General features: G+C 40.4%; 1 protein-coding gene across 2 annotated transcripts in view; it reads right to left on the minus strand.

Annotated features, from left to right (window-relative positions):
• Positions 1 to 12,897, minus strand: part of snap25a (synaptosome associated protein 25a) — a 37,606-nt gene that overhangs the window by 2,047 nt on the left and 22,662 nt on the right. Inside the window, exons 4-7 of one of the 2 annotated variants that reach the window (XM_065963524.1) lie at positions 11,503 to 11,551; positions 7,469 to 7,586; positions 2,907 to 3,026; positions 366 to 510 (exon numbers count right to left, since the gene is read on the minus strand). In XM_065963524.1, coding sequence (XP_065819596.1) covers positions 366 to 510; positions 2,907 to 3,026; positions 7,469 to 7,586; positions 11,503 to 11,551 — 432 coding nt within the window. Of the gene's footprint in view, positions 1 to 365; positions 511 to 2,906; positions 3,027 to 7,120; positions 7,239 to 7,468; positions 7,587 to 11,502; positions 11,552 to 12,897 lie in introns of both variants that reach the window. The other variant, XM_020631555.2, reaches the window with a different exon arrangement.

Raw genomic sequence — 12,897 nt, forward strand, 5'->3', positions numbered from 1 at the left:
ATACGTTGAGAACGCTTCACCAAGAGAGGCGGAACAATAAGGGGACCAATTCACCGCCTGTTCACTGCCAACACTGCCAACTATCAAAACTATCAATCCAGCCTCAGCCACTGTCCTTTCTCTACAATTAAGGCACAAGGAATGTCGATGGGAAACCTGTGCCATTATTCATTTGCCAAATCATCTTTCATGAAAACAGTAGCGATGTCTTTAACTAATTAATCATAAAAGAATGAAATCATTTAACATTTAGAAATAGGACCTTAATATTTATAACTGACTCATTGCATGATGGGATGTGATTACTTTTTCCTTTTAATATATATCATTAAACAAAATCTTGTTCTTGTCATCATGGTCCATACCTTCTCCATGATCCTGTCGATCTGGCGATTCTGGGTGTCGATCTCGTTGCCCATGTCCAGAGCCATGTGGCGCAGGTTACCAATGATGCCGCCCACCTGCTCCAGGTTCTCGTCCATCTCATTTTCCCGAGCATCATCTGTTACCCTAAACACACACAAACACAGACAAACACACACAAGGTCAGATTTAAATACTGTGACCAGGCCACACACACCACATGTTGCTACTTTGACCAGGTTCAGGGAGGTGATGCCTGCTCCCTGTGCGGCCGTCTCTTCCATATTTCCCCTCTGGTTTCTCTGTGTCTGGGGCTGACCTCAGACCAGGCACCTGGACACTATGAAGACCCTCAGCATCAGAGTTTACATTCTATTTTTGAACTGTATTTGAGGCTCCAGCTCGAACTTTGAAACGCTCAACATCTGATTTACAATTTTTAAACTGTTAATAAAAAGTTTATATAGGAGAAAAGTTGAATGATGAATCTGTTTTCATGATAAACTGGGCAGCAGTGCTAACTTTAATATCAAGCACGATATCTCCAGATTTTCAGGACTGGCCCAGTTCAATCAAAAGAGCAAAATGACCTCTGAAAACCATTTTGTGGTCACTGGAAAGAATATTGATTATGAGATAAATCTAGTCCTTCATTACAGAGATTCAATACTGTTACGTGACTGAAATACAAAATAGAATAAAACCCAGCTCATATTGGGCGACTTAAAACTTAATAAGAGAAAACCTGAATGTGATTGACGACACAGCACCTAGAAATGATGAATAATAATGTTTGTTAACCCGTTCTACTGTAAGCTAAACGATATCAAACTGAAATGTTAACTCTCCCCAAGTGTCAAGACACTAACATCAATACCATTTTGGCTTCAATCTACATTTTGTAATGTATGATGTCAAGGCTCAAGCAGGTTGTTGCCCTCGGCACATTCACCGGTCTAAATCTGTTTAGACCAAATTACATTTGTTAAAATCTCAAAAAATCGCTTCAATAGTTAATGGTGATTATTCCCATGTTTGAAATTCCATTATTTTCCATTTAAAAAATACAAAATGTATTTTGAGTTTTTGTACTGTCTTAACCTGAGAGTACGTTACTTCCTGTTTGAATTAAAATCTGCTTTTATTTTTAAATAAAGTAAGGATCTTCTTGTAGATCACTTACCCACAGAAAAAGAAAATCTTTTCGGATCACAAACTAAAGTCAAAACGCTCAAATGAACGGTATCAAAGGTAAATGTTTGATGTCATTAAGGTGGATATCAATTTGGACATCTGAGCTGTATGAGAGTTTTTGTGAAATGAAACATTCAAAGATGCAGCAGTGTCGTTCTTATCCTGTGACTACAGGGAGACACTGAGGAGGCTTATCTACGGTGGGCCTAAGGGGACAAAATAACATGCCAATAACCTTGATAAAAAGATGAATTAATTAATTCCAGAATTTAATTAATCCTGATTTACTAGTTAATGCTGACAGCCCTAGTTGAGACTCAATCCGGCTGTGCACCCTTCACTTCAGTGAAGAATAATACTGATGTATGAGACATAAAGATAAGTGCCATGGAATGAATTACACTCTTGACCTCTTTTCTGCCTCTCCTCATTTCCACTGAACCTCAGCTACATTGTCCTTTACACTTAACCAGCAGACGTTAAGCCGTGCATTAAGAGACTCTTTGTTTTATGTGAAGATCATTTTTCAGATGTCGTTTGTGAATCGTAGTATTTTACACTAGCAACACTTGACGCACTGTGAGGCAATATTACCATCAAGGTAGAACTTGAGCTTAATGCTGTTGTTTTCTGTGATAACTTTCTCACATTTGATGACTGGAGCTAAACAATGAAGCTGAAGCTGATGTTGTAGGTTTTTATGAAGTAAATGCTCATGAAAAATGTTGGTGTGCAGCAGATTATTTCTTTAAAAAAAAAGTTGGTTGTTGGAAAAATAAGAAGTTGCATCATCAAGTGTAGAGATCGATCCTCTGGAGAGAACCTCGACACAAATAAGGAAAAAAAGTATTTCTATCCTGACTTATTGTTTTGTTTGACATCATCTTTTTTAACATCTTGTTAAACTTCTAAATCCTATTTATAGTGCAAGCTCTCTGCTTCTTTATTATCCTCTCTACAAAATAAACTTAAATACGACTGATCACTTGGTGTGGGGTTATTTTCTTCTCATTTTTCTCAGACCAGATGAAATTAAGCTGTTTAGATGTGTAAAACTACAGACATAGTCACCATCAGAGTTTTGGGTACAGATTGCATCTACATCCTTCAGCCAAGGTTAACCAACCTCCTCCTTTCTTTCTCCTTTGTGTGTCTCTTTATGACTCTCTCTCGCCCCAACACGTCTGAACCATCTCCACATGTACACTACTATTCCTCTGAACACAAATCCCTTTTTGTCTATCTGTGCATGCTTTAACATCCTGTCACATCAGCCCCTGCTCCTCCTTCTTTCTTTCTAGTCCATTTTTTTTACCTCTGAGTGTCTCAATGCAGAAAGCCTCTCATACCTGCGGATGAAGCCTCCACTGATGGCCATCTGTTCGCGCTCATCGACCACGCGGGCGGGCTGGCTGGCCACCACGCCATCTTGGTTGTTCCCCCAGGCCTTGCTGGCTCCGCTCTTCATCCTGGCCGTCGACAGCGAGGGTGAGGATGAGGAGGAAAGTTACTCAACAGTCGACTGAACGCGTCATGATTCACCTCAACCAAGGCTGGCTTCCCATTAGTCAAGTCTACAGAGAGAGCCTTGGATTTGAGGTTCAGTATGTGACGTGACCAGCTGACACAAAGGTGTTGTTTGGCTTCATGCATCCAGCACATAAATATATGGTGGGGACTAGACTAAGTCAAGCAAAGCATAGCAGGCACAGATTGGTTGGTAGACTGGGTTTGGTAAGTTAGGACTCATTCTGTTGTTACACAATAGCAATGTGTGTTATGTTATATCTTATATAACATACTACTCAGGCACAAGTCACATCTGTCTGTTTGGTAATCTAGGCATGCATTATGACTCAGAAAGGGGAAATACCCTCTTTATACCATCCTCCTGCCGTTTTTAGTGTGGTGACTATGATACCCCACTACCCCACTCCCACAGGTAAATGTCCCAGTGTGACAGAAAACAGAGAAGAGACGAGCTTTTGTGCAGACACACCAAACATAGAGTGTACAGGACTGAAACATTGTTAGGAGGGACGACGGTCAACGTGGAGAACAAACTGCCAAATGACAAAAGGAAACAAAACAAAAACAAGAAACTGGAGTGAGCTTACAGAGAATAACAGCTGTTTTAACACCCGCACCTCTAACCCCCACCCTTTGCTTTGAGTTCTTTGAATATCGACGGCTAAAATCCAGGCACAGAATCCTGGACAGTCGGGGATGTCAGTGAGGCGGAGGAGTGAGGAGTGTGCTCAGAATGTCGACACATCGCGTGGGTTCATCTGTATCTGCTCCCGTCTTAAGAAATAATAAAGCTAAGCTAAAAACAAAAAGGAAACCACATCCCTCAGAAGGGTGTCGAATATGTCGCCTCAGTTTGCCCGGAAGATTCAACATCTGATTTGGCACAAGAGAGTCAGGACAGAGTAAAAGTTTGTTAAAATGTTTGATTCAGTTAGTTAGTGTTTCTTTATATTTGTGTCTCCATGATTTAAGGCACTTCATAAGGTTGGCCAACATAACAGTTGTCATCCTGATATTCCTAAGGAGTCTATTTCATTGCAATACAAAGTTCATCTACATCCATTCAACAACATCCAGTCATTTCTTCACTTACTTTAAAGCGACTGTTGTTGTTTTTTGTATAACCAGGGAGTGCTGTGCGGATGTATTTTAGCTGTATCAGGGATGGCGATTGCTCAGCCTCCTACGCTGCTTTATTAATAGAAATGGATTGAGGCAAGGCTATGCTTGGCTCCCTGTCCCTGCTGACACACCGATGTGGTAAACATTCATGCTGCCCTTGTCTGAGTCTGTCCTTTTTCTTCCTCGTTTGTTTCCCATCTCAGTTTTTCCTCTCCTCTCCTCTCCGCTTCCCTGCAGTCTCAGGATGGATAAAATGCTCTTATCTAATCAGCTTTGATGCTGAAATAAGATGATATAAGATATTATGAGTATTGCCGACAGCTAGCAGTGGCCGACAGAATCCAAAGGCATTAAGCACTAAAACTTCAGTCAGCTAATTCTGACACACAGCGAGCATGTTGAAAGGATTTTAAAAGAAGTCCTAGTTCATGTGATGAATTGTCAGTCTATGAGCGTCGAAGAGAAATACGTCCTTTGTCTTTCTAGCGTCCATCTACGTGTGCGTTCACTTTGACTCAACTTCCCAGCAGGCTTTCATGCCACTATCTGATATGGCTGACCTACATGTGAGTGAGTTCCCCCCCGGGAGAGGCAGCTTAGCGAACAGTAATGTTGAAACAGCCAGTGCCAGATAAAAGGGAATTTAGCACAGCGCTCTGCAGGAGAGGTGGCACTGCAGAGACACTGCAGCAGAAGCAAAGGGAAAACAAGGCAGCAGTGGGCTGGATCGCCACACAGAGCCATGTAAAGACAAGGGTACCACGCGGTACATGCGCAGTGGCATGATGTACCCATTTGGCAGAACCAACATGTCGACATAAGCCCTGAAAATATCTCACTGCGCATGTGTCTTAACCTAGATTCCAGCTCCCAGGAACGACTAAGATCACTCCGGTTTTTCTCCCTTTTGCTCTAAACGTGTCATACTGTGTCATTTTTAACTCCTAGTGATGTGGTCACTGCCTTTCTTTCTTTCTTTTACAACAATGAACTTCTGTTTTAAGTGTCTGTTTTGTTTCCAGACATTAAAGCATTGAAGAAAAGACTCTCTCCTGTTTAATCCCATTTTACCAGAAAAAAAAATATCACAGGCTCTGAACTGCTTGTTGTAAAAAAACAGACTAAAAAAAGAGATTTGTTAATCATCACTATTAACATCATCAATATCACCGTCACTGTTAATATATCAGCATCATCATACGTAGCAATCCTGTTATGAGTTGCATTTTCATGCATGCATGAGCATTCAAAGGGTCATGCTCGTCATTCCATATCATTGGCACTTTCTGGTTCAAAATGGTGGGGGAGAGAGGGTGCTGAGGGGGGGAAACAGAAAGGTCTCGTATCCTGCTGAGAGGTGATGATCTCCTAATAAAATGTTAGAGCGGTGTGGTTAGAAGTCATGCAGATGAGGAGAAGTGTCAAACAGTTCTTGACCAGGCTGACCCAAAGCATTTTGGTACCAAGGTCATCAAATGTCCAGCAAGAGTCAAAATGTAAAATGATCTAGAGTACCAAGATGCTTCAGGAACCACAGCCCTGCTCTTTAGGTTCATTGATTTTAATCTTGGGAGGGCCATTTGCATTAAGAATTAAAGAGTGAATCCAATTCCTAGATATATTAGTATCAATTTTACAAGTAAGACTTCTACAATGGCTGCAGCTGCATGTACTGTAGAAGACTCCCGTTATAAAGGTCTTTGGGGGAAGTGGAAGCTCAGAGAATAGGGCACTTGGAGAGTGGCACTTGGCAGAAGAGTATTAAGAGAGGCACTTATAGATGAACCATGGCCTCTGCTGAGTGAAGAAGAGCTTATGTGAAGGACTGGGCCTTTTGAGGATGGCTTTATCGGATTTGGGTCTTGCCAATCTATATGCACATGTCTGGTTGGACTGTGCAAAAGCAGCAGCAGCAAAGAGAAAAGTATGTTTGAAGAGCTGTGAAATCTGATTTAGTGTATGTCAGGGGGCCAAACCAGGGAAGAACATCTAGAAGAACCCGAGGCTGCTGCATGTACTCGCAGTTATTCACAGCATGTGTATGCATTGTCTGAGTTTGCATCAAAGTTGAACTGAAATTTAAATTATCTTTGTGATTAAAGAATCTCATCTTTATGTCATGTAAACATAGTAGATACCAATTGTACTGTAGTGATGGCACCATTAAAGTTCTCCTGATGGGGAATAAACATTTGCTTCTGACTGATAATGTCAGTACTAGGGCCATTCCAACAGCCACACAAGCACCAGATGCTTGGCTAGCGTATTAACCAGTGCTTAGTTGCAGGTGTGCCTTGGACGACTTTGTTGTGTGAGTTTTGACACAGTTGTCCGATGCTAAGTCTGGACACACTTAAGTTAGCTGGGTATGTTAAATTTAGACACACAAAAGAAAACAAGCTAATGTTGGCTGAACCATCTTTGTTCTATCACACAAGTTATACACATCACTGAGTTGGAAGAAATGTCTGGTGGGATCAGTGCTAACATTTGCAAGCTAGGCTAAAATACTAGCATTCTTTGAGCTACAGTAATAAGTCAAGCTTCTTTGAACTTTTCAAGCTTCATCTTATGTATTCTCACAAATGTCAAATGTTTTAACACTTTTAATTGCTAACTTTAAATAAATATAGCCAACTCAGTAGTTGCAGTATCATAAAGATAATCTAAATTTCAGCTCGACTTTGAGTGTTTGTTTTGTGTGTGTGAGCTTTGAAACAAACATCATGGCTTCCTGTATCCACCTCGTACAGATATGAAAGGGTAGTCTAGGCTTATTTGAAACTGGAGCAGAGCGGACTATTGGCTGATGGCCATCGTGATGTCACTTCTACCTCCATTACTTTTTGATTCCTCAGATATTTACTCTTATTTTGAATGGCAGGCAGGCAGGCAGGCAAGCAGCACCTACTTGTTACATGGACAGGAGCAAAGACCACAGAATTTCCCTAGATCGTTCAAATTCTTTTCTGCATCCTTCATGTCCTTATTGATTTGGTCCATTCCCTCCTCGATGCGCTCCAGTTGCTCTGATTAAACACAAGTCATTTATCCCCCACAGAACGAAGCACGAAGAGAGAGAAGAAGAAAGAGGAGAGGAAGAAGAGAGAGAGATAAAGAAAGGACAAAGGAGATAAGACAACAACTTCAGACACTCACTGTGACGAAAGAAAGTAAAACAAAAAAGAAAAAAAAAAGAGGAAAAACTGGACGCCACCACATATGTAAAGAACCTTTGGGGCACGTTGTCAGTACCTACTTGTTACATGGACATATGAAAAGCCCACAGCATTTCCCTAAATCTTTTAAATTTTTCTCGGCTTCCTTCATGTCTTGGTTGATATGGTTCATGCCATCTTCAACACGATCGAGTTGCTCTGGTCAGGACAAAGGGATGACAGTAGTGGAATGAATTTCATTGACTGATTGACAGAAATATGAGTTATGATGAGCAGTAAGTGAGTCAGATTTATACTCTGTTATGTATGTGCATTGTGTATAAGAATTGGAGATTAAGACCAAACTAAGTATATCTCGAGTGCGTTGGTTTGGTGGAATAATCTATAATGTTTGCACACATATTTTGGAAATATATATATTTTTTTTAATTACTGGCTGGGAACCAGATAACAAGATTTAGTTTATACTCACATCTGTTTTCTCAAAAAGGAGCTAGAGCAATATTTAATACATTTGTCACCTTCGTAGAGAGCAATGATAGTGATTAGCCACTATTCTAAGGTTTTCTGTCATGTGCTGCCTTGGAGGAAAGAAAATGTTTTGGCCCGCAAAATGATTCGGATTCTGACTTTAAAAATGTATTATTTTATTATTTCTTAACAACAACGCCATGAGAATCAGTGACAGACATAGACATCCTTGCCATGGACAGTGGGCCGCGGCTGATGCTGAAACAAAGCACCATCACGGCAAGACTTATCCCCAGAATCACCTCCTATTTAGCCTTTTGCATAGAAAAAAGGGCAAGATTTTTAAAAAACCTTAACGGTACGATTTGGCTACTGAATACATAACGTGACAAGAGTGTGAGGAGGGAGAGAGAGTAGGATATACTTCAGGTAATAATTTATATGACTATAATAATGATAATGAAAACATTTACTGGACTCCACAGACACACACATGACTACACATATTTAGGATTCAAATTTACATCCACAGGAAGTTTCAATCTGGCTGTGAATGAGCTCAGAGGGAATGGCTTTTTACTCAATTCACCCATTAGATCTGGATAAAACATTTAAATCTATAATCAATCCAATTTTATTATATTACAAAACATTAGCTCAGCTCAGGTTATAGAGAGAGAAAAAGACAATTATATTTTATATTGGACATGCACCACAAAGACTGGGAGAACACAGAGTCATCAGTAGAGATGCAATAATTTATGTCCAATCCTGTCAAAGCCTGAGACTGAGAGATGATCTTCAGAACACCTGACAGGTGTTTTTAGTCTGAGGGACAACCATTAGAACACCTGACAGGTGTTTTTAGTCTGAGGGACGACCATCAGAACACCTGACAGGTGTATTTAGTCTGAGAGGCGACTATCAGAACACCTGAAACAGAAGTTTCCCATGTGACTCTGTTATCCCAACATGTGAGCCTCATGTGGGCTGGCATGTTATCAAGACGCAGCAAAACCAAGAGAGTAGAATCACATCAGCATCAGAGAGAGAGAGAGAGAGAGAGAGAGAGAGAGCGAGAGAGAGAGCGAGAGATGGGAAGTGTCAGTAGTAAGTACTAAACCTGTAGCTTTATTACGGTTGCTTTATTGCAGCAGAAGGCGCTGTCCACTGCTTGGACACTGTTCCATGGCGAGACTATTTGTGTCTTTCACTGATTGTCATGGCTTTGTTTTTAAGAAAATAATCAAATAAATAAAAGTCACAATCAAATCATCTTGCGAGCCAGATACTATTCGCGAGGTGAGACCGCGATTAGATGTTTCTTAGTTTCACAGGGATCTTTTTCGTGCAGATTCTTCAAATTGCTTCGTCTAAATTAGCTGGTTCTCCCTTTTCATTCGACTGAAAGTTGAAATGTTCCCAAAGCGGGGAAAGTTACATTCGGTTTGGTCACCAGTGCATTTACCATTGTTTTCGTCTGAACATGAGGTGAGGTGAGGTGACTTCACTTGCGGTTGTGACGGGTTGCCTATATGCTCTGCGGTTTGCGCGTAATATTGTGATAATTCATTTTTGTGGTTACCGCGACAGCCCTAAAGGTATGAGCATGGTGATCACATCCCTCTAAATTAAGAGACCCCTACTATAATGTTGTTCTAAAAACAGTTTGGTATATAACCTTGCTAGATTTTGCGGCCACAATGTCGTTCATGGAATTGGCTTACTTGGCTAAAAACTGCCTGCGTTGCTTTGTTTGGCTTTGCAAATGTTTTAGGAACTGTAGGGACTGTGAGTATAATTGGATTTTGGTTTATGAGCATCAGGGCCTTTGTCATGCTGATGTGGTGGATGGTGTGTCGTTGACTTTTCTGCAGCGCAAAGTATTTTCCATCCTGCTTGTGATTAAATGAAATAAGGTGCAGGCAGCGTGTGAAAAGGTGAGGCACAGTTAAAAATGGAAAAAGTAGTTCACTGTCTTTTTCAGATTTGTAAAATCCCTGATTGACATGTGTTTATGCCAATACATTATACTCAACCATGTTAGATCTCTGTTATTAGAGTGAGGTGGAGCAACAGCTTGATCAAGCTGCACTGATTTAAGAATGATTGTTAATGATCAGATGCTAAATGTTTTCCATTGAACTTCACCAGAAGCGCACTACTGTACCCTTTAATAGCTGTCTCCAGGAATGAGCTACAGGCTCTCCTGCCTGCACAAAATCAATAATAAAGGGTCAAAGGTCAACCCAGGCTTACAGCCGCCTGTATGACCAGTGAGCCATTGAAATTGGTTTGGGAGTGATGATCCTGTGGTGCAGAATAGCTCTTTGGACACGAGGGATAAATGATGGTCACAGGAGGGATAGAGCTTTCATCCCCGAGTGAAAAATCTCACTGGTGCAATTAAAGCTCTGTCTTAGAGGATTGGTCAATTGGTTAACATGCCTTCCAGCTAATGGGAGAGCTGAGGGGCTGAGACCCCTCTAGAGTCAAAAGAAGTGATGTCTTCCTTTTTATTGTTTCACATCACCAGTTTTACCTGGTTGATGTTGCACATTTTACACCTTTTTATTTGTTGATGGTTTGTTGGACATGCGGTTATCAAACTGCATCTGACCAGGGATTGTACAAACCTGCATATGGGTTGATAGAAAAGTGATAAAATGTTGTCTCTACCAGCTCAATCGATCGTTTGTCATATCCACCTCTTGTGTTTTTAAACTCCCAGGGCCTGTTCAGCTGTTCTCAGATCTGCTGAGCGTTTACACTTCTAGTATTATTCAAAGAAAAGTCTGAAGTCAGGTTGGCAAACTTCTTATAATGTAAGCAGAACCATATAATAGGGTGGTATTCCTCATATTATTGGCTCATTAGCTCAAGTGGTGAATATAAATATCTAATGGCATCAAAATTAAGGTCAGTAAGATATGTCACTAACATGACTACACATTGGAATCACTTTAACATCCAATCATTTCCCCACTGTAAATGTGAAGGGGATTAAAGCACAGATAGATCCGAGAACAGCCACCCTGCCTTCAGCTGCCACAGAAGGAACACTTAAACCCAACTGGATTCATCTTGATGTTGAGCTGTAGGTTTTTGGCACTGCAGTGGAGGGCATTAAATAATCCTCTGGAAATATTTTGGCACTTTTATGATATCCTTCTATTGCCCTTGTTAGCAAATGAAAATTAAAAGAAAGCATCTGGCAAATCAAAATTAGTAAGGCAAACAAAAAACAAAAAAAAAATGTTAGCCAAAGGAAACAAAGGTTAAAGAAAGCTGAAAGTAAATAAGGCACCTTTCACCAATCAGATAGAGCATGCGTTAAATCAAAACCCAAACAAGGAAACTCAAAGGAAACAAGAACTTGTCAATCAAATGCATTTAAATAAAAACAAGCAACTGCATATGAAACATTTCATCCATTAACAAGTGTTGTCATACCATAAACATATCATCAACAATAATATAAATAATAATGTACCTTGTTGTGCTACTAGTATTTGATATATTCACGGTTTTTGACTTTTACTAAATACAGAAGCATTAAACGAGCTCTGCTAAATGTGAATGTACCTCTGTTTTATTGGCTTTATATAACCACTCAACAGTAGCCCCCTTCTTGCAGACTTACCTCCCTGCTCGTCCAGCATAACCAAAGTCCTGATGCCGGCATCTTTGCTCTATTCCCAGGAGACAGCCAGGTAGAAAGGAGGGATGAGGAGGGGAGAGAACATAAAAGGGAATAGAGGTCAGGAATGAGGCTACAACAGTTTAGGGAATCACTGGCTACTGAAAAATCCAAGCTAGCGTACGCAATTTCCCCTTAACCTTTTGCATTTTGACCTTTAACGCCAAAACATTTTTTTATGGTGCAGAGTTGCAGTAATACCAATTGACCCTTTGTTGGCTCTCTGATTGGTTCTCTGACCCACCAATCAGAGAGGCCTCTCTCATAGCAACCGTTGGGCTACTTCCAGTTAGACAAACGTTTGCCTGGGCCAAGTCTTTTCAGTACATAGCAGTAAATAATGACTTCATTTCATTACTAAACATGAAACATGAAAAGGTGCTTGGGGTGACTGCAAGAGCGACTCAAGATGTCCACATCGTAATCCAATAGGTTTTTTCCCGTCACATTTAGCACAAAGTGATGTTGCTGTGATAGTCAAATTGGGTAAAAAACTCTCAACTATGTATTCAAGGCCCTGTCACAGACATTTAGAGGATATTTCAGACCTCTGACTCCAGAAATGGTCTCTGATGGAGTCCAGTAAGTCAGTGGAGATGAGACAGCTAGCAGCCACGGTAGGACAGCTAACGTTAGCCATCATCATTAGCATCAGACATCGGTCATATTTTCATAAATGATCACAGGTTTTTTTTGCGGGGTGATTTCAAGTTATCCCCATACACAGTACTGTAGTTTTGTCTTTGTTCTTTCACCGAGGTCAAGTTTAGAAAAATAATAAAATAAATAAAATACAAATTAGAGTTTATCTAATTGTGCAGCATTTTGAATGGTTTCAAACAAGAGATTTTGACTAACCTAGTAACAGTAACTAAGGAGTGGCTTGACAAAGGGTCAACTGTTAACTATTCTTTAACTATTATTTTGTCTTCTTTGAACTCTAATGACTTAAGACAGAACTCTCAGCTAGCAAAGTGAACTTAGGATAACAGCTGGACAAGAACTCTGATAACAGATTAGGGGGAATCGTTTGACAAAGTTGGACAGGACGATCAGTATTAATCCTGAGCCTGTACATTAAACACAAAGATACAGCCAGCCGCTCTTTAACTTTAATTAGCGTTAAAAAACTCAATGGAGGGGGAATCAGCCCGCCCATTTAGTAGCATGTCATGATCCAAGAAACATATCCAGAACATACTGTAACTCTCCATTATATCCTCAACTGTTTGGCTCAGTATCGGCGATTTGAATTTAGTCCCTTAAGCTTTAAAGATAATAAGCTAATAAGCTACTGGAAGCTGTTACCCTTTTCTGCTAAGCTAATCATGTATATTC

The sequence above is a fragment of the Labrus bergylta genome, chromosome 15 (genome assembly GCF_963930695.1).
Source record: "Labrus bergylta chromosome 15, fLabBer1.1, whole genome shotgun sequence".
Classification (NCBI taxonomy): Eukaryota; Metazoa; Chordata; class Actinopteri; order Labriformes; family Labridae; genus Labrus; species Labrus bergylta.